This window comes from Schistocerca serialis, chromosome 10 (genome assembly GCF_023864345.2).
Source record: "Schistocerca serialis cubense isolate TAMUIC-IGC-003099 chromosome 10, iqSchSeri2.2, whole genome shotgun sequence".
Lineage (NCBI taxonomy): Eukaryota > Metazoa > Arthropoda > Insecta > Orthoptera > Acrididae > Schistocerca > Schistocerca serialis.
The window spans coordinates 179,845,415-179,872,458 of NC_064647.1; the positions used below are offsets into that span (position 1 = coordinate 179,845,415).

The 27,044-nt window shown below is 40.6% G+C and overlaps 1 protein-coding gene across 4 annotated transcripts in view; it reads left to right on the top strand.

The window, feature by feature from the left end:
* Positions 1-27,044, top strand: part of LOC126424774 (nuclear RNA export factor 1-like) — a 223,084-nt gene that overhangs the window by 124,978 nt on the left and 71,062 nt on the right. For all 4 annotated transcript variants that reach the window (XM_050087533.1, XM_050087535.1, XM_050087532.1 and 1 more), the window contains 2 exons: positions 9,000-9,113; positions 23,053-23,179. In XM_050087533.1, coding sequence (XP_049943490.1) covers positions 9,000-9,113; positions 23,053-23,179 — 241 coding nt within the window. The remainder of the gene's footprint in view (positions 1-8,999; positions 9,114-23,052; positions 23,180-27,044) is intronic.

Consider the following 27,044-nt stretch of genomic DNA (forward strand, 5'->3'; position numbering starts at 1 on the left):
TAACATCGAGTATAGATTTAAGTGTCAGGAAGTCGTTTCTGAAAGTATTTGTATGAAGTGTAGCCATGTATGGAAATGAAACGTGGACGATAAATAGTTTGGACAAGAAGAGAATAGAAGCTTTCAAAATGTGGTGCTACAGAAAAATGCTGAAGATTAGATGGGTATATTACATAACTAATGAGGAGGTATTGAATAGAATTGGGGAGAAGAGGAGCTTGTGGCACAACTTGACTAGAAGAAGGGATTGATTGGTAGGACATGTTCTGAGACATCGAGGGATCACCAATTTAGTATTGGAGGGCAGATTCAGAAGGATGTAGGCTGCAGTAGGTACTGGGAGATGATGAAGATTGCACATGATAGAGTAGCATGGAGATCTGCATCAAACCAGTCTCAGGACTGAAGACCACAACAACAACATGTGGGAAGAGGGCTGAATCTGGAAAGAAGAAGACAGTATTTCAATGGGACAATCCGTGTGCTGTCAGAAATTTTTTTAAGTGGAAAACTGAGTGACATTAGGTACAGTTCTTCCACCTTCCATCTTCCACCTACTCCTGCCCGAATTAATTTTTGTTAATTTTTTTTTACATTTATTACTTTTACTATCCTTGTTATGATGGAGGATTGGAGAGTTACGTGCAATAATTTTTTTTCTCCCTTGTTACGTGCAGCTGAAATTTTGAAATGATAGAGTTTGAATTTTGTGCTACAGAGAGTACTTTGTTTTCATGTGCAGTTCTAGCAGAAGAAGGCTGAACTACTAAACAAACAAGGTGTACATGTTGCTGTTGTCAACTTGAGAAGAGCAGCGAAATGTAGTTCGATATTTATGGGCCAAAGGGCACAAAATGAGTGACATTCAGAGGGACATGTGTGGCATGCATGTTTGACGACTGTGTGGACTGTAGCAATGTCTCCAGTTGGTGTGTATTCTTCCAAGAGGGCCGTGTGAACCTTCGCCCTCCAGGTGGCTGGTAACAGGTGCATCCCTGCCGAATGTTAGAGCAATTGAGGCAGCAATTTTGAACGACCAGCTCGTGCAACTGCCAACCTTATTGCATCATTTCCTATGATGCGGTGTATGATATTGTCCATGACACATTGAAATTTCTGTAAGTTAGTGTTCACTGGGTGCCTAATAACCTCAGAGATGACCCCAAGGGCCAGTGAATGACGACAAGCTTTGATCACTTAATGTTTTACGCCACAGATGGGCATGACTTTCTGAAAGGAATTGTCACTGGTGATGAGTCGTGGACCTACCACTACACGCACGAAACCAAGCAGGCCTCTATAGAGTGGAACCCTGCTGGTTTCCCAATACAAAAAAAATTTATAATGATGCAGTCTGCTAGGAAAGTGCTTGTGACAGTGTTCTGGGATATACATGGTGAGTTACTGGTGGACTTTGCTGAACACAGGACCACTATGAATGCTGCAGTCTACATTAAAACTTTGGTTAAGTTGCATTGTGCCGTTCGTGACAAACATAACATTAATGCCGAGGGTGTCAAACTTCTTCATGACAGTGCTCTCCCTCATGTTCGTGAGAAAATGACCAAATCTGGATAGGAGATGCTCCAGCATACAGTCTGGAACTTGCAACATCAGACATTCATCTGTTTGATCCCCAGAAGAAAGTCCTGGCTGGCCAACACTTTGCAACAGATGCAGAAGTGAAATCAGCTGTCCACAAATGGCTGTGCTCTGACTAGACAGACTTATACAAGCAGGGAACATTGAAACTGGTACCCTGATGGGAGAAATGTGTTGATAGCATTGATAACTATGTAGATAAGTAAGTAAGATGTAAGTTCATTTGTGTTTTTTGTTACCTATTAAACTTTTTGCTACTAAAATTATCATGCATTACTTTCTGATTTCCCTCATATACTGAATATGAAGCATTTAAAGTGAAAAAGTAATTTTCACCTTTTTTTGATATAATGTACCATAACATATATGTAATACATACCACTACCGAGAGCCAAACATACACTTATATGAAAAGATTACATTCTTGTACAGAAAGAAAAAATTAAAAACAAAACCAACTAATTACTGGGAATGATGGTCAGCAGGACACTCAACACACAGTCCCACATTGTATTTCTTGCATTGGATACCTGCTGATGTCTTTAAGTTCCTTCAGTTCTTCTGAGATCCTGTATTTTCACAATTAGGTGGTTCATTCCATCAAACCAGATTTCATCCACTACAGTAGTGGGGTTTCTTTCTTTGTGCCTTTATCCCGCATCAGCGCAGAGCCGGCATTGTTATTAATGGAGTTGGCACGTACGTTTAATGGGTGACTGTCACCACCCTGTTACCCCCAGGACAGAATATGTGTACCTCAATTTCTGCATTTAGTGTTATTCATGTGAGTAAAAGTTTTCTATTTGTCTTTCTAAATTTTTCCCTGTGGCAGTTGATGTTCATCAAGGCTCAGCCTCTCTCCGTTGCTCTTTGTTACCGTAACGGATACTGTAACACGCGAGCTACAGAAGTGCGTACTGTGAACTGTACGCTGATGACTTGATGCTTGTGGTAGATACCAGGAAGGATCTTGAAACTCGAGTCCAAACGTGGCACAATTGTCTGCGAAGATTAGGCCTCCATTTAAACATCCACAAGACTGTGTACCTCAGAAGAACTCCATCTCCTGGGACTATATAAATTAATTGAACACCTCTCACTGAGGTGGGTACATTTTTATACCTAGGTTTTCGACTACACAATTAAGGCTTTGAGATTGAGGATGTGTGAGCAATAATCAAAGTGGCCTGGATGTGATTCAGAGACACCTCCGGTGTTTGTGATAAGAAGATACCTATCCACCAGGAATCAACGATATACCATACAGTGGTGAGACCAGTTGCATTACATGGTACCGAGTTGTGGGCACTCACTACATGTCAAGAAAATGCAGGTACTGAGGTCATTAGGCTTTTCCCTGCTGCACCATATAAACAATACTACTGTTTGACAACTAGCTGGAGTGGCTCCAATCAGTGTGAGGATCCAGGAATTGGTATTTAATTGGTAAGGGCACATTGCACTTGCACCACCGAGCTCTATCACCATCTCAGCCCATCAGCTCACTGTCAAAGCCCAGATACGCTGTGAAAGACCTACATTAGGGTGGCTAGCCACTACAAATGCAGATATTAGATCAAGAAGCCTAAATCCACAGAAGTGTTAGACCATAACAAATGGTGCTGATTGACCCAGAAAGTGGACCCAGTCCTAACAGGAACACACTTAGAAGAAGGAGAAGAAGAAGAAGAAGATGATTTTCTGAAGTTTCTGTGATTGTGTGCTTATGGGATTTCACTGATACGAGCTACAGGACATGAAAACAAAATAAGACAATTTGTTTACAGACTCTTCTGTTTTCTTTCTTTTTTAGAAAGTCAGGTGCATTGGTGTTATTTAATATGGAAGAAAGGCTGCTTCTGAAAAAGTCTATAATTCCTTGATATAGGAAAAAATTTCATAATTTTTGGAAGTCAGAACAGTTGTCATTCATTCCACTGTACATTGCTTATAATATATTATCTGTGCCACACCATAATAAAAATTCAACTCTTTCGCTCACACATATTTCATTTTCCTTCATTTCAATTTTCATACATTTTCTGTTTTGTGAAACCAGTTATTTAGTTGAGAAAATAAGAATACTCAGTGCCAAAAACTTTTTCCTCAAATGACTCAAATTCAATAACAGTTTATTAACTTCTATTACAAACAATTGCTTTTGTCACCATTTGCTACAATGCAATGAGTTATTTTTACTTTTTTGACTGACAGATAAGGACTAATATTTTCTGTACATCACATTGCTAAGTTTGTTAACAGTGAATAGCTCCTTTATTCCATTTTTACTGTAAACGTCATTGGATATATACAACAACAAAATATTTGCTGAGTGACTGTCTGTGGCAGAATATTAAATTTTTTGCGCAATCAGTTTTGGCATCCAGGCCTGTTTGAATGGTTCTACAATACTTTTACAGAACCACTGCAGAAACATTGGTTGTAAGTTATCAGTAATGGCATAAATTGAGTATCATGAGATACACAGTTGCCTGGGGAAAATATCGTTTCATAATATGTCAGTTGAAGTAAAAACATTGGATGTTTTGGGAAAGTTGCCCCCATTCCATCACAGTTGTTAGCTTTCATCCATGCAAAAGTCTGCCTCAAATGTAGATCACAATTCCTATCAACTCTTGAAACTAAGAAAAATAGACTGAAACTTAAATGATGCAAATATATTAATATAGGGCTAGTCGATAGTCCTTGGACACCATCATAAATTGGAAGATTAAAAGGAAAATTAAAATGTGATGATGGGAACGTAGGTTTGAAGTGCGGCCGCAACTTTTGGAGTGAATGTCATTCATGGCCGCCATCTTGGAATCCGCCATTTCGTTTTCAAGTCATTTTTTTTTAAATGGGAAGGGGGTGTATGACGCATCAAATAACACTCGATTAAGCTCTGGAATTTAGTGGTGTAATTTGTTTTCGTCTATCTTGTACAGTTTAGAAGTTATTAATGTGGTTGCGGCGACTACAGTTGTGCATTGCACGGGATCGACAACACGTAGAACATGTGTTGTAGCAGTCAGTATTAAGGTAATTTCCCGACTTTGAACATTAATAATCTCTAAACTGTAAAAGATAGACAAAAATAAATTACGCCACTAAATTCCAGAGCTCAAACGAGTGTTATTTGATGTGTCATACACCCCTGTTCCCATTTTTAAAAAATGACTTGAATCCAAAATGGCGGATTTCAAAATGGCGGCCATGAATGACATTCACTCCAAAAGTTGCGGCCCCACATCAAACCTATTTTCCCATCATCACATTTCAATTTTCCCTTTAATCTTCCAACTTATGAAGGTGTCCAATGACTTCTGACGCGCCCTGTAGATTGAAAATATTAATATTTACCCATTATCATTCAGGTGAAATAAACAACAGTGTTACTGGCAGTAATCTGTGACACTGCTGATTGAGTTTGCGTATACCTAAAACAAACAGACTGTCATGAAATACTTTGGAATGCTCACAGGCAGAGCACGAAATTATTTGCGCTGTCTTCAAGGTGCCGCTAAAGAGACTCCGTTCAGTAATGATTTGTAAAGGTAATACTGACAAGTGTGAACAGTTTTTAGGTGACCACACACAGTGATATCAAAGTCTTGTGATTGTAGAAGATCGTGTTTATCCATTACAGTGTGAAATGTTTGTCTTTTGACTACAAACACAGTAAAACTCAGATACAGAGTAAAAGTTTACAGGGTATTAGACCAGCATTTTGATGAGACTGGAGATTTTGTAACAGCCATAGATCAATATTCTATGCTCCTCAGAAGGAAGTAGATGCAGCAGTCAATTGACACATACACAAGCAAGAGTCACTATTAATATACCATCACTGTTAATATGTATAATCAACAATGTAGGAAAAGACAGAGTGCTACATACCGTAAAGAAGACCTGTCAAGTTGCAGACAGGCACAGTTAAAAGACACTCACATACAGCTTTTGGCCACAGTCTTTATCAGTAAATGTGGCACAAAACACCACACACACACACACACACACACACACACACACACACACACACACAGCATCAGGAGGTTGGGGGCAGGGACGTGGGAAAAAAGGCAAAAAATAGAGAGGAGTGGGGAAAGATGGGCAGAAGTGGTGGAGAGAGGGCTGCAAATAAACAAGGTGGGAGATGATAGGACAGAGAGGGGTGGAAACTGTTGGGTGGAGGATGTGGAAATAGTATGTTACTCTAGGTTGAGGCTGTGATAGTTTTGGGAGCAGAGTATATGTTGTAAGGATAACTCCCATCTGCACAGTTCAGAAAAGCCGGTGGTGGTATGAAGGGTCCAGATGACTCAGCTGGTGAAGCAGACACTCAAATTGAGTGTGTTACGTTCAGCTGTGTGCTGTGCCACAAGGTGGTGCATTTTGCTCTTGGCCACAGTTTGGTGATGGCTGTTCATCCTGCTGGACAGCTGGTTGGCAGTCATACAAATATAAAATGCTGTGCAGTGAGAGCAGCAGAGCTGGTATATGACACGGTTGCTTTCACGGAGGTGACGAGGGCCCTGATGGGGTAGATTAAACCTGTGACAGGACTGGAGGAGGAAGTGCTGTGTTGGTGGATTGGACAGGTTTTGCCCCTGGGTCTGTGAAATGTGTCTCCACAGGCACATGATTCTTGTGTCAAGGGGTTAGGTTTTGGAGTGGCACAGGATGATGTGATGGGTGGGTGGGTGACGGAATACCGCTTTAGGAGGGGTGGGAGGTATCTCAGACAGGATGTCTCTCATTTCAGGGCACAATGACAGTTAATAAAAGCCCTGGCGAAGGATGTGGTTCAGTTTTTCTGGTCGGGGGTGGTATTGGTTGATGGAGGGGGACACTCCTTTGTGGCTGGTTCTTGGGGTGGTGGGAGGATTGAGGGTGTGAGGGAAATGGCACAGGAGATCTGTTTGTAGACTAGGTCTGGGGATAGTGCCTGTCTGTGAAGGCCTCGGTGAGACCGTCAACATAGTGAGAAAGGGAGTTTTTGTCACTGCAGATACGTCATCCCCGGGTAGCGAGGCTACATGGGAGGCATTTTTTGGTATGAAATGGATAACAGATGTCAAGATGTCAAGATCCAGGTATTGTTGGTAGTTGATGGGTATAATGTGGACAGAGGTGCAAATGGAGCCATCAGAGGGGAGGAGGTCAACATGCGGGAAGGTGGCATGCTGGATTGAGGACCACATGAAGCGGATGGGAGAGACTGTATTGAGGTTGTAAAGGAACGAAGATAGGGTGTCGTGGCCCTGAGTGCAGACCATGTAGATATCATTAACGAACCTGAAACAGACTAGGGGTTGGTGTTCTGGGCCTAGGAAGATCTCCTCTCGATGGCCCAAAAAAGGTTGGCATAGGAGGGTGCCGTGCGAGTGCTGATGGGTGTGCCGTGGATTTTTTATATCCGTATGTATCTGCAGTGACAAAAATTCCCTTGCTCAGTATGCTGAGGGTCTTACCGAGGGCTTCACAGACAGGCACTACCCCCCAGACCTAGTCCGCAATATATATGTATAATCAGCCGAGTGGGTAATTTGAAATTTCGGAAGGCTGTTTGTTGATGAGTTTATCAAATGTAGGGAGGTTGCAATGCTGTGAAAAATGGAACAGTATGGCAGGAAAACTCTGTGTGTGCATTTGCACATGCTTGCCTGCAAAGGTATTATAAGAATGGTAGAGCAGTATGTTATTGCCTCCTACATACATTTAAACCAGTGGTAACAGTAAAATGAAAGATCTTACACAGAGCCATACTGACAGCAGTTGACACTTCAGAGCTGATTAAAACTGTGTGCCAGGCTGGGCCCCAAACTGGGGACCTTTGTCTATCGGGGGAAAATGTACCGCCACTGGAGCTATCTGACCACGACCACGATCTGCACTCAGGGTGACAAAAGTCGTAGAGTAGCAATATGCACATATACAAATGGCGGTAGTATTGCGTACACGAGGTATAAAAAGGCAGCACATTGGCAGAACTGTCATTTGTACTCAGGTGATTAATGTGAAAAAGTGTGATTATGGCCACATGATGGGAATTTAAACTTGGAATGTGGAATGGTCATAAGCTAGATGCATGGGACATTCCATTTCAGAAATCTTTAGAGAATTCAATATTCCAGAATACGCAGTGTCAAGAGTGTGCTGAGAATACCAAATTTCAGACATTACCTCTCACCACGGACACTGCAGTGGCCAATGGCCATCCTGCAACAATGGAATTTTTATGGATGACAGTGCACCATGTCACTGGGCCACAGTTGTTTGTGGTTCACACAGGGTTGTCAGTGCTGACAGACAAGCAACACCGCATGAAATAACCATAGAAATCAATGTGGGACATATGCAAATGTATCCATTAGGACACTGCAGTAAAATTCGGCATTAATGGGGTATGGCAGCAGACAAGTGACGTGTGTGTCTTTGGTAACATCACCTGCACCTGCTCTCTGCTGGGCTCATGACCATATTGCTTGGACCCTAGATGACTGGTAAACCATGGCCTGGTCAGATGAGTCTGGGTTTCATTTGGTAAGAGCTGGTGGTAGGGTTCGAGTGTGGTGCAGACCCCATGAAGCTACGGACCCAAGTTTCAACAAAGAAGAGCACAAGCTGGTGATGACGTCATAATGATCTGGAATGACTCCATCCTTCGGTTACATGGATCATTGACTAGAAATGGTTATATTCAGCTACTGGGAGACCATTTGCAGCCATTCATGGACTACATGTTCACAAACAACAATGGAATTTTTATGGATGACAGTGCACCATGTCACTGGGCCACAGTTGTTTGTGGTTGATTTGAAGAACATTATGACCAGCCATCACCAAACGTGAATCACTTTCAACATTTATGAGACATATTCAAGAGGTCAGTCCGTGCTGAAAATACTCTAGTGACAGCATTTTCACAATTGTGGGCGGCAGTAGAGGCAGTGTGGCTCAGCATTTCTGCAGAGGACTTTCGACAACTTATTGAGCTAATGCCAAGTCAAGTTGCTGCACTGTCCTGGGAAAAAGAAGGTCTGACTCAATATTAGGAGGTATCTCATGACTTTTGCCACATCAGTGTACTTCAGCCATTACCTTTCCTTGTACCATCCAAACTTCACAGAAGTTCTATTGGATACCTTATACCTTGCTAGACTAGTGCTGCTGAAAGAAAGAATATTGCAGAGCACTTACTTAGCCAGAGTGTAGGGGATTTTTTTTTTTTTTGCCCCCCCCCCCCCTCCCCCCCAGATATATGCCTCTGATGTGTTTTGTACGTGTGTGTCTGCCACCGCTTGCTAAAAGATTCTTTGTAAAATTTGCGGTACAGTTTCATACTGTTGTGTTTGTAACTGTTCTCATGACTGTACTTTGAACTTCTCTTACAGTTTCGTATGGAAAATAACCGCATAACGTTCTTTGTGAACATGTGTAGTTTGGCATTGAAAACACTTTGCAGGCAAGACCTTAAAGTGCCGTACATCTCCGACAAATTTGTGGAGGTTAGTATCTGGAGTGTAATTTTATTAGTTATTTGTAAATTTAATAACTGACCTTAAATCAGTCCAAGTCTCTCTTTAGTTTGGCTTGGTGACTGGTTTTGCTTAAATAACCAGTTTCGAACAAACATGCCCATGGTGAGGTGAGAGGGTTGGTAACATTGATCAAAGTAACACTTTATAGTATATATTAGTCTATTGTATACAAGAAATATTTCATTTTGGACTGTTTCAAGATCAGTTTTTGTTAGTTGTTTCAATTCCTAGCTACTATGTCTAAAAATTATTGTTTTGGAAATTTATCAGCTGCCAGAAAGAACGGTTAATTTGTAACTCTGAGATGTCATTTTCTGTGAATGCAAGTCCTTCAGAATGGCTTCTTACTGTAACATAAATTACAGATACTTGATTTATGCTGCCACCTTACTATGTTCATTCGGAGTGTAGTGTGAACAATATTTATTTATTTATTTATTTAACCTGGCAAGATTAGGGCCGTCAGGCCCTCTCTTACATCTAACCAGGCATTCTACTTATTTTACATTCATATGTTTTAGTAGGCATGGTAAACTACATCTAGTGCAAAAAGTGAAATAAACAATTAGAAAGGCACACCTGGAAAAATACATACATATAGAGTTTATATTCGTAGATCGTAAGTACTGTTAATTTAGACATTATTGAAGAGACAGATTTTAGATAGAAGTGCTGGCAGCAGGGAGTATGAGGGAGACTCATGGTGAAGGGAGGAGAAGAATAGAGAGACATGATGAAACATAATTAAGGAAATATAAAGGAAAAGAAGATTGCGTGGCTAATAGAGATAGATGAAGAGGAAGGCATCTCAGGAGCAAGATAGGAGACACTAGCTTTGCTATTTGACAGATAAGAGGATTGGCCTTGTACATTAATTTTGTGGAGAACGTTATGAGGATGATAGTAGGAAATGCTTCAACTTCTTCTTAAAAGCAGCAGGAAATTGAATTTTGTGCAAGGTAAGGGGCAGTTTGTTCCAGAGGCGGACAACAGCAACTGAGAAGGAGTTTGCAAAAGTTTTTGTTTTGTGAGTGGGCACAGTTAGGATACCAAATAAGAGTGACCTCGTGTTTCGATTATGATGGCATGACAGGTTTTTAATCTCTGAAGCAAGGTACTGGGGTGCTTGCGCGACGAGGAGTCGGTGAAGTAGACATAGAGTGTGGTAGTCACGCAATTTGTCTGTCCGCAGCCACCCTAGCTCCGAGTATGAAGCACTAACATGATCATATCGGCTAATGTTGCAGGTGTAACACACACAGGCATTCATGGTTAGTTCTAGCCGTCTTTTGTTTTCTCTACTTGTGCCTTGTTGAATTACATCACAATAGTGGAAGTTCGGTAGAACGAGTGCTTGCACGAGCTGGCATTTCAAGTCCTGCGGAAATATGTTCCGAAACTTTTTGAGAGCATAGAGACAAGCAGACGTCTTATGGCACACTGCGACTGTATTCTCCGCCCAGTTGAGATGCTCATCCAAAGTTACACCCAAGTTCTTAACTGTTTTCTGATATGGTATTGGAGTACCAGCGAGCAGAATAGAAGGTAGCCGTTCTCAGAAATCTGAACTTATTAATTTCTGATGGGCTATTAAGATTACTTGCGTCGTTTTTGCATTTACTTTAAGCCCCAGGTTTTTCGCCCATGTCACTACTGAAGACAGATCGTCATTCATCTGAGCGATTGCAGTGTTTACATCTTCAGGTCTGACGCTTAGGTAGAGCTGGAGGTCGTCGGCATAGAAATGATATTTACAGGAGGACAGAACCGACGAAATATCATTGACATATAAAGAAAACAAAAGTGGTCCTAAGACTGATCCTTGTGGCACTCCCGAGGAAACATGTTTCCAGGAAGATTTTTCATTTACGCAGACAACACATTGCTGTCTGTCTTTTAAGTAGCTTTCAAACCATCTCATTGCACAATCTGAGAAATTAAGCTGTTGCATTTTTCTGAGCAATATGTCAAAGTTACCAGTGTCAAAAGCTTTGCTGAAGTCCAGTAGTGTTAATATTGTTGCCTTTCGATTGTCAATGGCATATTTCAGGTCATCAGTTACTTTAATTAGAGCAGTGCTTGTGGTGTGATGTTTACGGAAACCGGATTGAAATTTGTCATATGGGCTGAATTCATGCAAGTGTTCAGTGATTTGGTCATGAATAATATATTCAAGTGCTTTGGAAACAGCAGGCAGTATGCTACTTGGTCGGTAATCACTAGGCAGTTGCGGGTTTTCGATCTTTGGGATGGGTCGAATTATGCTTCTTTTCCATGCAGTGGGGTATATTCCGTTCACGAGGGAAAAATTAAATATGTCAGTTAAGACAGGTACTAAGATATTGGCAACATTCTTAATCATGGTTATACCGTTACTGTCGTTGCCTATTGCATCAGAAGAGATTCTCATTATTGCTTTTCTTGCCTTATTTGTTGTTACAAGTTTTAGATGGAAGGTATCGTTGTTAGTTATCCTGTTTGGGGATTCTTGTGGACGGTAATTATCAGCCGTGTGGGTATTCAGAGGTGCAGAGAAGAATTCATTTAATTCGTTAGCTGACACATGAAAAGTAGTTTCTGATTTTGCCTTTCCGACCCCCAAGCTACGGAGATTCTTCCATAGAGTCGTGGGCGTCAGATCGCTGCATACAAGGGAGCGAGCGTGCATGATTTTAGCATTGCGAATGCTTTGTTTCACTCTGTTCCATAGCTTTCTATATTCTTCAAAACGCTCGGGTTTCGGATCTGCCTTGAAATGCCTGTGGGCAGCATCCCTATTAATCATCATTTGACGTAATTCAGCTGTCAGCCATGGAGCAGGAGTTTTTCTTACACGGATTGTGCGTACAGGTGCATGTTTGTCATAGAGGGCAGTGAGTTTATCACCAAGTTCATTAATTTTGCCGTTGATTGTAGGTTCTCTGATTATTTGATGCCATGACATTTCTGTGCAATCGGTTGTTAGAGCATCAAGGTCAATACGTTTCATGCTCCTACAAGTTATGTAACGCGATTTGATCCTTGGGGGCTGCACAGAGTAGGCCAGTAAAATTACATCATGTGCTGAGAGGCCAGGGGCCGATGTTTGACCAACATCTCTCACTTTGTCAGTCTGTTTCGTTGCGATTACGTCTATAAGAGTATGACTGTGCACCGTATGGTGTGTAGGTTGTAATGGAAGAATGTTCATGCTATTGCAACTAAACAGTCTTTGTAGATTTATTGCAGAGGAAGTGTCTCTTAGCAGGTCTATGTTCAAGTCACCCATTACAATGACATGTTCGTATTGACACTGAAGTGAATGTAATTCCGACTGGAGGGAAGGAACTCGTTGAGCTTATTTTTGGCGGCTTGTACACAACGCCAGTCAAGAACTTCCGACTTTGTATATTTACTTCAATGAACATGAATTCAAACTCTTTTTCTTCAGCAGGATTTGACGTACATAAGACTTTCGCTTTGAGATCTGTTCTTATATACGCGCCGACCCCGCCACCTCGCTTTTTTGATCTGTCTGCCCTAAGAAATGTGTACCCTGGGAGATGAATAGATGCAGAGAATATGTGTGGTTTTAACCACATTTCGGATAAGTGGATTACGTGGTAGTTTAGTTGGTTGAAGAGGAGGCTAAGTTCTTCGTAATGTGCAGGTAAAAACTGGATGTTGCAGTGAGCTGCTAAAAGCTCTGACGCATTCCACTGAGCAGCCTGGAGTAGGGTGGCAGACTGGTTTGTCCCTTTGTTAGGCACTACCTGCCGCGAGGGGCACTGGCCGCTGCTTCTGCCAAGTGACATAACACAGGGGTGTCTGAGATTTTGCGCGCCCTGTTTGTGACTCCGCGAGTGCCAAAAGAAAGGCGACTGCAAGAGATTTCCTGATGTTGAAGGAGTATAGAAAATGGATTAGTGGTATTCGGTGCAAGGAGAATATGACCAAAATAGTGACGGCTGTGTGTCACTGTGTATCCTATGTCGTAAGAGGAGAAATGTAATTAGCGTATTTGAAACAGCTTAGGGTGGAAATATAGGAAAGGGGAGTGATTTAAGAGGCTGATGCTGCCAGCAGAGAGAAGTAAGCTTAATAATTAATAGATTATTGTAGGAAGCTAGAATTAAATTGAAATTTACTAAAGTGATACTGGTAGTGATTATCGTAGGAAGCCACACTTGGATTGAAATTTGCTAAAGTGATACTGATAGTGATTTTTGTTATGAACAATTTAAACCGAAGAGATGGGTGATTAATGAACTAAAGGAGAGACTAATAATTGCAATTGAACTATTACAGAATGGAAGAGAATAAATTGAGAAAATGAAAAAAGTATTAGCATTAACTAAAATTAAGTAATGGTTACAGCTACAGATACAAAAAATATTAAAAAGTTAATACAGTTACAAAAACAATTAGTTGAAGGTACAAATATGGGCATAATTAAAAAGTTAATACAATTGCAAGACTATATCTGAGTATAGGGCTGTTACAATTTGCAGATGGTGTTAAGTTTGCACTTTTGGCTCGAGTAGCTTCACTTAATACTATTCAGTTCTGTCATGTTTGTGACTGTCTTCTTTCCAGCTGCTGTCTTAATGATTACTCTGCCATCCTAAGTCCACACATTCTGAAGACTGAAATGGGATATGGCACTGTTTAAAATCTTTAGCCGTTCGTGTGTCAGATCTTCCCTTATTGAAAGCCCTGTCCTTGCTAACTTCTTCTTCTGGGTAAAGATCTCTGCCCTTTTTCGGTATGAGACAAATTTAATTATTATTGGACAAGGTGTGGTAGCACCTGGTAGTTTTCGTCCCACCCGATGGCTCCTGTCATTGTCTGCCTTAGTCACTTCAACGCCTAATTTTTCAAGCGCAACCTGTATAAGCAGGTTGTCTGTTTCTTCTTCTTTATTTTCTGCTACTCCAAACAGTCGTAGACTATTTCGGCTTTGGTACTGTTCTAGCTCGTCTGTTGCGGCAGATAGTTTCACTTCCAACTCTCGTGCCTTTTTCTCGTATTCAGACACAGACTTTTTTAGTGCTGTAATTTCGGCAGTATTGGCCTCAACAGTTTCACGCATTTTGGCCAATACTGCTGCCGTTACAGTATCTGATATAGTGCCTGCTATCAGATCGAGATTGTTTTTATCGCGAAGCGCAGCGTTTACCTCAGAGCGGACCAGCTCCGCTATACCGGGAGCCGCGGCCACACTTTCCGCCAAGAGCGAGCCCGCCGCACCTGTTGCTTCCCCGCTGCTGGACGCCTGCTGTTGACTCTTCTGTTTACCATTTTCTCGGAGATATTGGCGGAGCACAGAAAAAAAAATAGCACTACTGCACAGAAGACTGTCGTTTACACAATTTCCACTTGTACTAGACAACACTACCTGCGAGAACACCTTCGAATTCAACTAAATTTCGCGAGCCGAACTTAACACGTGTTACACTTCAGCCACCATGGCACTCTCTGTTTAATTGCTTTGTAGTGCTTCAGAGGCTTACAGACTTAACCTGCACATATATTTAGGTGACTTCAGTCACAGAGGCATTTGTCGTGGGGGATCTAGAGCAAATAGTACATGAGAGACTGTCATTAAACAGTGTGAGAATTAACTATCACAGTAGAACTGACACTACCATGGTGTCTCTGTCTATTGGTAGACCACGTTGATTGATCTTGTGAAGTCTAATGGAACGCTTTGTGATGGTTTATGTTACAGTCACTAAGCTCAAACATCATAATTTACTGAAATTCAGTGACTGCATTAATTATCTTTTGTTGTAACCATTTCAAGTAGCAGTGAAGGAGTAACACATGATCACTGATGTAACTCCATAAGAAGAAATCACATTGGTAACTATGGAGGTCACTGAAGAAGAGAAGTGTCACAAAAAGAAGTTAGTCCAATCTGTCACTGGGGTAATATGTCATTGAGGCAATCACGGAACTCCTGAAAGAAAGTTGGTCGAGCAGCATCTTTTTGCAAAATGAGGTCTCCGCTATCTTTCTGTAACTGTGGCATTAGCTATTGCTGCAGCATACCTTTGTTTGTGACACAAGTCACAGTTTTCTCTGCAAAGAAAAATGGAATCACAAATTAACCCTTGGAGAGATGCTGGTATCCACTGACAAGTGTCATTTTTCTGTACGTCTTGTAGTTTTCACACAATTGTCTTCTGAAACCTGAGGTACTCACGAATAATCATTGACTTTGCACACCATTGGACAGAAAATATTAATGGTTCAGACAGAAATAAGTAGATATGAGTCACCTCCTCTGTGTCAGATTTCCTTAAGTACAGAGCAGACATTGGGAACCTGACATATTGCAAATACTCGTAATCAGGTTAAAAAGCTGGTACAGTACATTTTCAGGATGAATGCCTTCGTAGCAGTGACAGAGTAGTGGAATGTCGCACTTCTTTCATATGAAAAGGAAGCGTACGATCACACTGTTATGATGTAGAGTACAGTTCTTCACCATTTCAACATGCACTTCAAGATAGTCAGAGTACAATATTGCTAATGATTTCAAACTTGCAGGAAATGGTCTACGCCGAAAGAAGAGAGCACCCTGTTCCTAAAAATATGTACAAAGTGTAAGTAACATCGAGAATCACGTCGGTAAAGGGGTCCTCCACACTCATTTGTAAACCTTCAGTTAACTTATACCAATGAATCACAGAGTCTTGCATGAGCACTGGAAGTTGTACACTGCCAGCCATTAAAATTGCAGTACCCTGAATGTGACGTGCCACAGATGTCAATCTGGCACAAAGTGCAGTATATACTTATATATACAAGTGATTAGTATTTTGCAATAAAGTAGATAGGAATCATGTATTCTGTACGTAAACCAATATTGCACAGTGGATTTCTGATTCAGAAATCAGATTTAAATATCAGTTTCCAGAATTAAATTTTCACTCTGCAGTTAAGTGGGATATGAAACTTCCTGGCAGATAAAAACTGTGTGCTAGACCGAGACTCAAACTTGAGACCTTTGCCTTTTGAGGGCAAGTGTTCTACTGATTGAACTTCCCAAGCACAACTCACGACCCATCCTCACCACTTTATTTACACCAGTACCTTGTCTCCTACCTTCCAAACTTTTACAGAAGTTCTCCTGTGAAACTTGTGAGACTAGCTCTCTTGGAAGGAAGGATATTGCGGACATATGGCTTAGCGACAACCTGAGGGATGTTTCCAGAATGAAATTTTCACTCTGCAGTTAAGTGTGCGCCGATATGAAACTTGCTTGCAGATTAAAACTGTGTGCCGGACTGAGACTCGAACTTGGGACCTTCGCCCTTCACATGCAAGTGCTCTGCCGACTACAGAATGAAAATTTCATTCTGAAAACATCTGCCTCTCTGTGGCTAAGCCATGTCTCCACATTTTCCTTTCTCCCAGGAGTGCTAGTTCCACAGGTTTCACAGGAGAACTTTTGTAAAATTTGGAAGGTAGGAGACGAGGTACTGCTGGCAGAAGTAAAGCTGTGAGGACAGGTTGTGAGACGTGCTCAGGAATTCAGTCGGTAGAGTGCTTGCCCATGAAAGGCAGAGGTCCCAAGTTTGAGTCCCAGTCCAGCACACAGTTTCAACATGGCAGGAAGTTTAAATATTAGTTGTTTCTGAGAAGATTGTGCTATGCACTTGCAAGAAGGAGAAACATCTACCAGCATATGATTGAATTGGACAGTTGTCAGACCGTAGTGCTGTAGGATATAGGTGTCTGGACAATAACTTTCAAAACCTGTAAGGTACTAACAAAACTGAAGAGGTCATCCATAATGTCCACCTGTCAGTTTCAACAAAATCTGCGCCAACAGCCTTTGAGAAACGAGGCCCACTTCAGTAAGCTGAAGAATATGTGCATCTATCCTACTGCTTCCTTTAACCTCAGCAGGACTATGAGAGATTCAGATTTGAAAGAGGAGCCAGAGAAGTAGATTCCGCGTTACCAAATCTGTTCTCAGCATCCCTTGAGGAAGTCTGCAGATCTATCAACTGAAAAAAGAGGAGGAGGAATGCATATCTGAACCCTACTTCACTTTGCTGAAAACCTCGTACCATTTGCTTCTCTCAGATGAAACTTCGGAAACTGATGGAACAGCATAACAGGAGACACTTAAAAACAGAACTGAAGATCAGCTAAGATAGGACTACAATGATGTGTAATCAGCATGTTGTAAAGAAAATTGTTTGGGTGAATAATGTCATTGTGTAACCAGTTCATGAGTTTTTGTATTTGGGGCAGCTGAATGTGACTGGATTGACATTAAAAGAAATGAACAGAAGATCAGGAGTGGAAGGGAAAGCTTTAGTGAAGGAAAGGGTTATCAAAAAGAATATCAGATATTTACATTCAGTGTGTATTACCAGTTTCATCATACAGAAGTGAAACACTACAGAAATGATTCGAAAACTGAGAGGTGCTCTGTGAGTAATAGATATGTGCTCGATGAGAATTACCACGAGAGGTGAAGCAGTGCAACAAACAAATGGGTAAGGAAACGAGCTAAAGTATTGCTGTAATGGCAGCAAAGTGGAGGTAGCAGGATATGTGGACAATTGAGAGAATGGTGGCTGGAATAGTGAAATTTTCTGACAAGTTCTGAGAAAGAGAACTAAGATTGTGATGATGATCTAACAGAAGGCACATATAATACATTAAAAAAATGAAAGTGAATGATGAGGATAGGTGTGGCTGGAGACTGTAAGGCTTTGAGAAGACTGGAATTGGTCTTTAAAAAGTAGTGTACGTCAAATGGCAGGTCTTCAGGCACAGACAGATGCACCAAAGGTAGGAAGCTAGCAGTCTAGACATTTGCACAAAGACTTGCGTCAAGTCTGCCAATCTCCATCAGCTATTTTCCACAGTGTATAATACTGCACAGGTGAAACATTTACAGGTGACCACAACTAGCAAACCACAACAGGAAACATAAGTTGCCAGGCTAAAACAACAGTTTATGCACAGTGCAAAATCAGTTTTAATATATAAGTGGTGGCGACATCGGTTGAAGTGTTAAAACTCATGAAGCCACCATACAAAAATGAGGTTCAAGTCCCTGTGTAACAGTATAAGTGACACCTGTTGACACTGAATCATGTTATAAACATTTTGACCAAGTATCCTGACTCATCGTTTGTGCGGCACACACAGTTCTCTTGGCCACTTGGCACTGACGTGGCACAGATTGGTACCTGACAACTCTCTCTTTTGTCCCCAAAAGTGCTGCCACCAGCATTTCACTCATTATCATTCTTGTGAAACGCAGTAGGACCTTTATTTGTATGAAGTAATGAGTGCTATGAACAAGGGATCTCAAGCTGGTTTTATATTTCTAAATTTCCAGGATGCTTTTGACAGTGTTCCTCACAACCGGCTACTAAGCAAATCGCACGGTTATGAAGTACTGTCATAGTTGTGTGACTGTATTTATAAGTTCCTGTCAGAAAGGTCACAGTTCGTAGTAATGACGGGAACCTGTTGTGTCAAACAGGAGCGATATCTGGGGTTCCCCAAGGAAGTGTTATGGGTCCCATGCTGCTCTTAATGTACATAAATGATTTAGAAGACAATCTGAGCAGTCCTCTTAGATTGTTTAATAATGTGCTATCATTTACCATCAAGTAATGTCATCAAATTAAAATCAATTGCAAAATGATTTACACAAGATATCTGCATGGTATGAAAAGTGGCAGCTGTCCATAACGAATAGGTCCCTCACACAAATGCTGAAACAACATGTTTAAATTTTGGTTACTCGATACATAACATGACTTCAGAGGTTGTCAATTTCACTAAAAACCTAGGGATTATAGTGTGATACGACATTTTAGGATGGCATATCCGTTTGTCAGAAAAGATACAGATTTTTTCAATAATAGGAAATTGCACTTACTAAGAAATGATCCCAGCTCCTATGAAGTAGTCACCTTGGCTATATATGCCCAGTTGCCAACATTTCTGAAGGACTTGGAAGCAAGCTGAGAAATTTTCAACTGTGATGCTTGTAAGCTCATTTGTCATAGACCATTGCATGCTTATGTTATCTTGATGAAGCTTTCCTGTTAGGAGCCTCTTCACTCAAGGAAACAAGAAAAAATTGCAAGGCTAGAGGTTGGGCGAATGTGGCAGATGTGGGATGGCAACAGCAGAATGTCTGGCTAGATATACAGTAACAGATAAAGCAGTAGGGGGTCTTGCATTGCCATGCAGTAAGAACCAGTCGCGAGCATGTCACGAATCAGGGCAGCAACATCAAATAGCTTTAGTTCGGTGTTTGACCTGGAGAAACATACTCGTGGTGAACTAATCCTTTACTATCACAGAATGTGATTAACATTGCCTTTATTCTCGAAGGTTGTCATTTGACTTTTTCGAGGCTGGTGATCCAGGACTCTGCCGTTCAGCACTTTGATGCTTCATGTAAGGGCCATACTGGTAGCACCAACTTTTCATCCCCAACAATAGTCTTTGACAGAAATGTGGGATCACATCTGGCTTTGCCTGGTAGTTCAGCAGAAATTCTTTGCCTTTCCTCTTTTTGTTCATCTGTTAGTGTGTGAGGGATGAGTTTTGCATTAAGTTTCCATTTCCCGAAATCTTCGTGTAAAATCTTACGACACGCACCACGATTCAAATTAAGTTGTTCTGATATAGAACACACACAGTTACATAACGAATTTAAAAGTAACGGTTTCCTTGCAATAACTGTCTTACACGCTCCACATTTACATCAGTATGCACTGTTGATGGGTGACCAATGTGGTATTATCTCACTCTGAATCTCTGCCTCGACAAAACCTTTCGCGCCACTCTAAAGCACAACTTCTTGAAAGTGCCTCACCTGCATAGCTTGCTTAATCACTGTCCACGTTTCACTAGGGGTTTCTCCCGAGCTTAATGCAGAGCTTAATATTCGCTCTTTGGTCACAATCAGCATCCATTGTGTCACTGTAACTAATACGCCAAGAACCCAAACAGTATGTTGCCAGTCAGAGCCCTGTATCCTAGTGAGTTTGTGCAGAAACATGGCCAAGGTCATTTCAAGGATGCACACATACAGGTGACATAAAAACTATCTTTGTTCCTTTTGAGTATTCAAACTCAGAAATAAAAAAAACTTATCCTGGAACTTTTCTGACAAAGGGAGTATTTATGGCATATGCCATATATATGAGAGTTTATGTGATGACAAAAGCGGTTTGTTACGTTTAGTAATGAGTGGATGTTGGGACATCTAACTGTGGGAGATATTATTACAATATGTTCAGACGGTAGAACAGCTCGAACCCATCACTTCTGTAATGCGAAGCGGCAACTGAGCATCTGACCTGCTGTATAGGGCCACTTGCTGCTTGGCGGCAGTCTTTGAAGGCGTTTAGAAAATGAGGAGAAAAAGAGGAAAGATCATGGCTGCAGTGGATGCCATGACAAATTACTTTCAGATTCGCTTATGCAACATATAGTTTACTTCTTGTCTTGATTTTTGCACGAGTTACATATGTATAAAACGATATGTCAATATGTAAACTGTCTGTTATATGAGATTTTGTTACTGTAAAAGAAGGTGTGACTACAGCAAGTTTAAAGTTGAGTTGTTCAGGTCATTCAAGTAGCTCAAAGACAATTAACACTCACTTTCAGCACCCATCCGTGCACAAGGTGATGGCTGGATGGAACTGACTTGCAAGTCTACCCCAGTGAACACCAAGAAAACACAACCAAAACAAATCTTATCAAATAAAGCTGGTGATGTAAAATATCAGATAGTTGGAGATTATACACAAGAAATGGAATACTGAAGCTATACTAGGTTCCATTTCAGGATTACAATTACAAACTTAAATTGGAAGATTGACATAGAAAATGTCACAGAGATAGCGAACTGAAAACTATTTTATTGCCTGAACCCTTAGAAGATTCGACATCTCTACTAAAGGGACTGCCTACACTACATTTGTCAGTCTTCTTCTTTAGTACTGTTGTGCGATACAGGATCCTTCCGAAGGAGGATGTCGAAAAAGTTCAGAGAAGAGCAGCTCATTTCATATTATCGTGAGATGGGGAGAAAGTGTCACTGTTGCAGTCATTAAAATGAAGGCTTTTTCATTGCAGTGAGATCTTTCACAGAATTTCAAGAGAATTTTGTTCTCTGAATATGAAAATATTTTATCAACCACCACCTACATAGGTAGAAATCATCGTCATAAAATATGAGAATTGGAGTGTGCTCGGAAAGATTTAGTTCTTCACCACGTGCTGTTAGAGAGTGGAATGAGCGAGAAATAGTCTCAAACTGGTTTTGTGAAACCTCTGCCAAACACTAAGTCTAATGGGAAGTTGTTGTGTAATAAATACAACATTACAGAGACAGAATTGCTAACTAGTACTTAGCTCCAGGAGGGAAAATTCCATTACTGTCAACAGACACTCGCATAACTGTTGCTACATCGTGGAACTGTAAGTTCCCATCCTTGGCAGGACAGAAGGACATAGGTAGGGGAAGGTCACTAAGTTCGTACGGAGGGATTTTGTTCCGAAAGGTTAAAAACCAGCTGTAAAGCTAAATTTTGTTTAATATCAAGCATAACAGTGTAATTGGTGTTCTTTAGATTCACAAGTTGTTGTTGTTGTTGTGGTCTTCAGTCCTGAGACTGGTTTGATGCAGCTCTCCATGCTACTCTATCCTGTGCAAGCTTTTTCATCTCCCAGTACCTACTGCGACCTACATCCTTCTGAATCTGCTTAGTGTATTCATCTCTTGGACTCTCTCTATGATTTTTACCCTTCCCGCTGCCCTCCAATACTAAATTGGTGATCCCTTGATGCCTCAGAACATGTCCTACCAACCGATCCCTTCTTCTGGTCAAGTTGTGCCACAAACTTCTCCCCAATCCTATTCAATACTTCCTCATTAGTTATGTGATCTACCCATCTAATCTTCAGCATTCTTCTGTAGCACCACATTTCAAAAGCTTCTATTCTCTTCTTGTCCAAACTATTTATCGTCCATGTTTCACTTCCATACATGGCTACACTCCATACAAATACTTTCAGAAATGACTTCCTGACACTTAAATCTATACTCGATGTCAACAAAGAAACGCTTTCCTTGCCATTGCCAGTCTACATTTTATATCCTCTCTACTTCGACCATCATCAGTTATTTTGCTCCTCAAATAGCAAAACTCCTTTATACTTTAAGTGTCTCATTTCCTAATCTAATTCCCTCAGCATCACCCGACTGAATTCGACTACATTCCATTATCCTCGTTTTGCTTTTGTTGATGTTCATCTTATATCCTCCATTCAAGACACTGTCCATTCCGTTCAACTGCTCCTCCAAGTCCTTTGCTGTCTCTGACAGAATTACAATGTCATCGGCGAACCTCAGAGTTTTTACTTCTTCTCCATGAATTTTAATACCTACTCCGAATTTTTCTTTTGTTTCCTTTACTGCTTGCTCAATATACAGATTGAATAACTTCGGGGAGAGGCTGCAACCCTGTCTTACTCCCTTCCCAACCACTGTTTCCCTTTCATGTCCCTCGACTCTTATAACTGCCATCTGGTTTCTGTACAAATTGTAAATAGCCTTTCGCTCCCTGTATTTTACCCCTGCCACCTTTAGAATTTGAAAGAGAGTATTCCAGTCAACATTGTCAAAAGCTTTCTCTAAGTCTACAAATGCTAAAAACGTAGGTTTGCCTTTCCTTAATCTTTCTTCTAAGATTAGTCGTAAGGTGAGTATTGCCTCACGTGTTCCAGTGTTTCTACGGAATCCAAACTGATCTTCCCCGAGGTCGGCTTCTACTAGTTTTTCCATTCTGTAGTATAGTCATTATAACATTTTGTGTTACTTCTGCTTCATTGATAAAATTGTGCTATTTTAACCCTACAGATTGAAATGACGATCAAACTGTTTAGTAAAAATTTCAACCTATCAGAAGCCCTGAAAGAAATTATTTCCAGAAGGCTGGACAGTCAGAAAAAGTTCTTGGATCTCTCTTGTATAAATGATATTCCTGGTGAGTAAAAGATAAAACGTTTTTAGTTGTATTCATATTCTCTCTCTCTCTCTCTCTCTCTCTCTCTCTCTCTCTCTCTCTCTCTCTCATGAATTTGTATTAAATTCCAGCATTGTTCTCACTACTCGCTTGTGATTGTTATACTGACTGTGATATTGAGCGTGCAGATTTAAGAAATGTCTATCTGGTCATCCACATAATTGGTCCTGTAACCGTAACTGATCTGAATTCAATGAGCATCAAAGCTCTATAATTTACGTGCCAAACGTTACCCAAAATTTGTTGAAGTTAGAGTCTACAGACTTCAGTGTTCAGTTTAGAGTAGGCTATTCCAGTGCTCTCCACAGGGCTGACGAGCACGTGTCAGCTTGCCTGCACAGAGGAGTGAGTAGTATAGGCTACGGTCCAGGTAGCCCTATTGCACGCATTCTCTGCATTTGCGAGCCACTCAGCTCGAACAGTAGCATTGCATACACTGTGCGCAGCCCACTCATTGGCCACGTGTCAGTTGTTTTCTTACCCCTCCCCACTCAGCCTGCACTGCTTTCCAGCTGGAACAGCTCGGTTTAGTGTTATTTTTGTTCTATTTTTTTTACATCCTTGGTGTTTCTGACGTCCTTGTGAACTGGCACCGGCTTTCTGTGCTGTTGGTTACAGCATGTAAGGTTTATTGGACCTGCAAATTGTTAGCTCAGTTAATGTGGAAAAGCTTTCAGACAATTTAAACAATGGATAAGATTACTTCACAACAAGTTTGAAGGTATGTTACTGACAGCATGTCAGTATTGTGGCACTCTTTACTTTTTTTTTTAGTGGGTGAGATTAAATTGATTGATGATTTCCAGTCAGTTAAACAGGGATTGAAGTATTGTGCACTACATTATTCTTTTGAGCAGATGAATTGAGTAAAGATGTGTTATCAGAAGAGCCTGGAAGTAGTGACAAATGCCAGAATTTCTGTCTGTCGCTTCAGTTGCGGAGGTCAGCGTGCCGAAGGTGACCACCATTTAGCTTTAACTTGCCATCTAAACTGAGAAAAATTCTTTCCCGAACAGATAAAGGAATCTGAGAACTGAAAGTCAAATCCGTGTGCATAACGAATAACATTGGAGAAAAGTGATGGTAAAAATGAATTAAAATAGATGGTATAGAGTTTCAGTTGGCCAATGTCATGAGAATCACAGAATCGGATCTGTGTACCACCTGAAATATTTATTCCAAACCATGTGTTCAGCAATTCAAGCAAAGATCTCCACAACCGTTTAAAATTTATTCCAAAATAATTATGTTGTTATGATATATATTCTTTGTACTTCAAGATAATGATTCTCTTTTTCTATATGTTCTTTTTGTGTATGAGTTTCTATTTTACTTGTTTTATTTTCACTGTTATATATGCATTTAGTTTTTAGTCTAAAAGCCCTCAAAAATCATATTCTGAAATAGTATTTTCCTTTCTCTAGTAGACAATGCCACCAGTTACCCCAAAATCATAACACAACACACACACGCCATACCAACACATGTAAGTTCACCTGATGATGGAGGTTTAAACCTTCGAAACATGTCGTGGATATAAACAAACAGTGACTGGTAACAGTAAACATGTTCTTTCATTTGATATCAATAACAGTCACGGTAAAGCCTAAGCTAAAATGTTTGCATTTAAAGAAAATCTCCTGTCTTCTGTGATTTTGAAAGCAACAGACTGTAAGGAAGGAGACCTTTAGAGGTGCGTGCATGAAGAAGAGAAAGTCTGCCAGCCTTGTCAGAAGAAATTGCCATTGTTCCTTTAATTGTATTGTCTGTCCAGCATTACTTGAAAATGTGACCAGAATTGACTCACATTTCATCAAGCCATACAACTTAATAGACATTCAAATCACAGATCTGCATTAACAGCCAGCATCGCACTGCACCGACATCCTCCCTCTGTTTGTCAACAGCTTATGGCCAAAGAAATATCCACAGTGAAATCCCAGGTTGTGCAAAGCTGTGAATAACAATGTACAATTGCCACAAAAAGGCCCAATCCCTTAAGTGTGACCAATAACTTCCTGAGAGTCAGATCTTTATGTCTGCAATAACAATGATAATCCTGATTACACATCACATTGTCAGCAGATGAAATCTTTATTGGTAATCAGCTTATCCGTTCAATGCTTTTTCCCTGGAGTTTCAAGCTTCGATAATTTTCCAGCTTCCTTTCCTTTCCAAAATATTTCCTTGCCAATCGTCAGTGCTGCAGCAGTTCTATCGATTCCCTTGTTAACTGTGAGCAGTGGGCCACCATTTAAGTTTTTCAGTCTCAAAGTAGGCACATAATGCGCAAACTTGTTTCTCTCGACTGTTCTCGTACAGGAATATGCCGGTCGAACTTTCCCACTCGTAACTCCTGATGAATTTTCTCTGACATCATTGATTACCAAATAACTGTAACAACAAATAAAATAATTGCTCCTACAATCATAAAAACAAAAGCAAGCAAAATCAAAAGGTACAGTGCTCACACAGGACAACATATTTCTCTTTATCGGGAAAGATTCACTTGCTTATGTCATTCTACATTTTCTTATTCTTTACTTCTGTTGTCAGTTTTTTTGTAGCCCAAATATTTGTCTTGTTTCCTAATTTAATTTCCTTCTCATCACCTGACTTTATTTTATACATCCCCTTAGCCTTGTTATATTTTAACTTTTAACTTCTTTTAAAGACACTGTCAATTGCATTCAACTGACTTCCAAGTCCATTTTCATCCCTGGCAGAATTACAATGCTGTTAGAAAAAGAAAGTTTTATTTTTTCTACATAACTTTCAATTTTCCTTCCAAATTTCTCTTTTGTTTCCTGTATTGCTTCTTCAATGTACAGATTGAATAACATGGGGGATAGGCTCCAACCCTGTCTCACTTCTTTCTCAACCACCGCTTCCCTTTCATATCCTTCAATTTCTATAACTACAGAATGTGAATGTAATTGGTCACACAACCAAGTTAGTTCACGCTGTTGCTGGGATCTTGGTTTGCTTTCATGAGAAATTTGATTTTAAAAGTGTGAAGGTGGGGATGTACATTCTCTTACATCTTGCATTTTCGAAAATTTGTTTATTTTATTTTGGCCAAGAACTGTTGTAACATCTCTCACAGAATACACATTATGAACTGTGTGTGCATAAATTGTGAACAGATAGGAAATATGTTGGAATTGCTGGATACTGTAAAAGCGATATTCGACAGCTTTTAGATATTGAAGAAATTTCATTGTTGTATCAACGGGAACAATCAGTTTTTGAAAATATAATGTAATTGGCTAGATAAAAAACCTACTCTCCAAGCCAGTGGCAGGAGATCACACTTATAAAAGTATCGATATTTGCAAACTTTTGGAGCCAGTGGCTGCCTTCTGTGGCAGATGACTCGAAGGGGAAGGAAGAGTAGTGAAGGAAAAGCACTGGTAAAGTTTAGGAAATGGCTCGAGTTCACAAAAGCCAACCAGAACCCTTGATCAGGGGTTGGCGATGTCTGAGCTTTTGTTACATTTTGAAGTTGGATTGGCAGATTATACCATCCTAGGAAACATGAGGGGCAGATAACACTGCAGGATTTTGCAGAATGAGAGAAGTCTGATGGAGTGGAAATTGACAGATGAGGCAAGTACGTCACAGATTATCCAGGTACATTATAAAGAAGTGCCGTATTTAAACCAGCTTCAAACTGCAAAAACAGGCCAGATTTCATAACAAAAAGCTATCCCACCTTCTCCTAAACTCTTTCAAAAGCGATTTCTCTCTCTCTCTCTCTCTCTCTCTCTCTCTCTCTCTCTCTCTCTCTCTCTCTCTCTCTCTCCAGCTACACGACAGCCACACC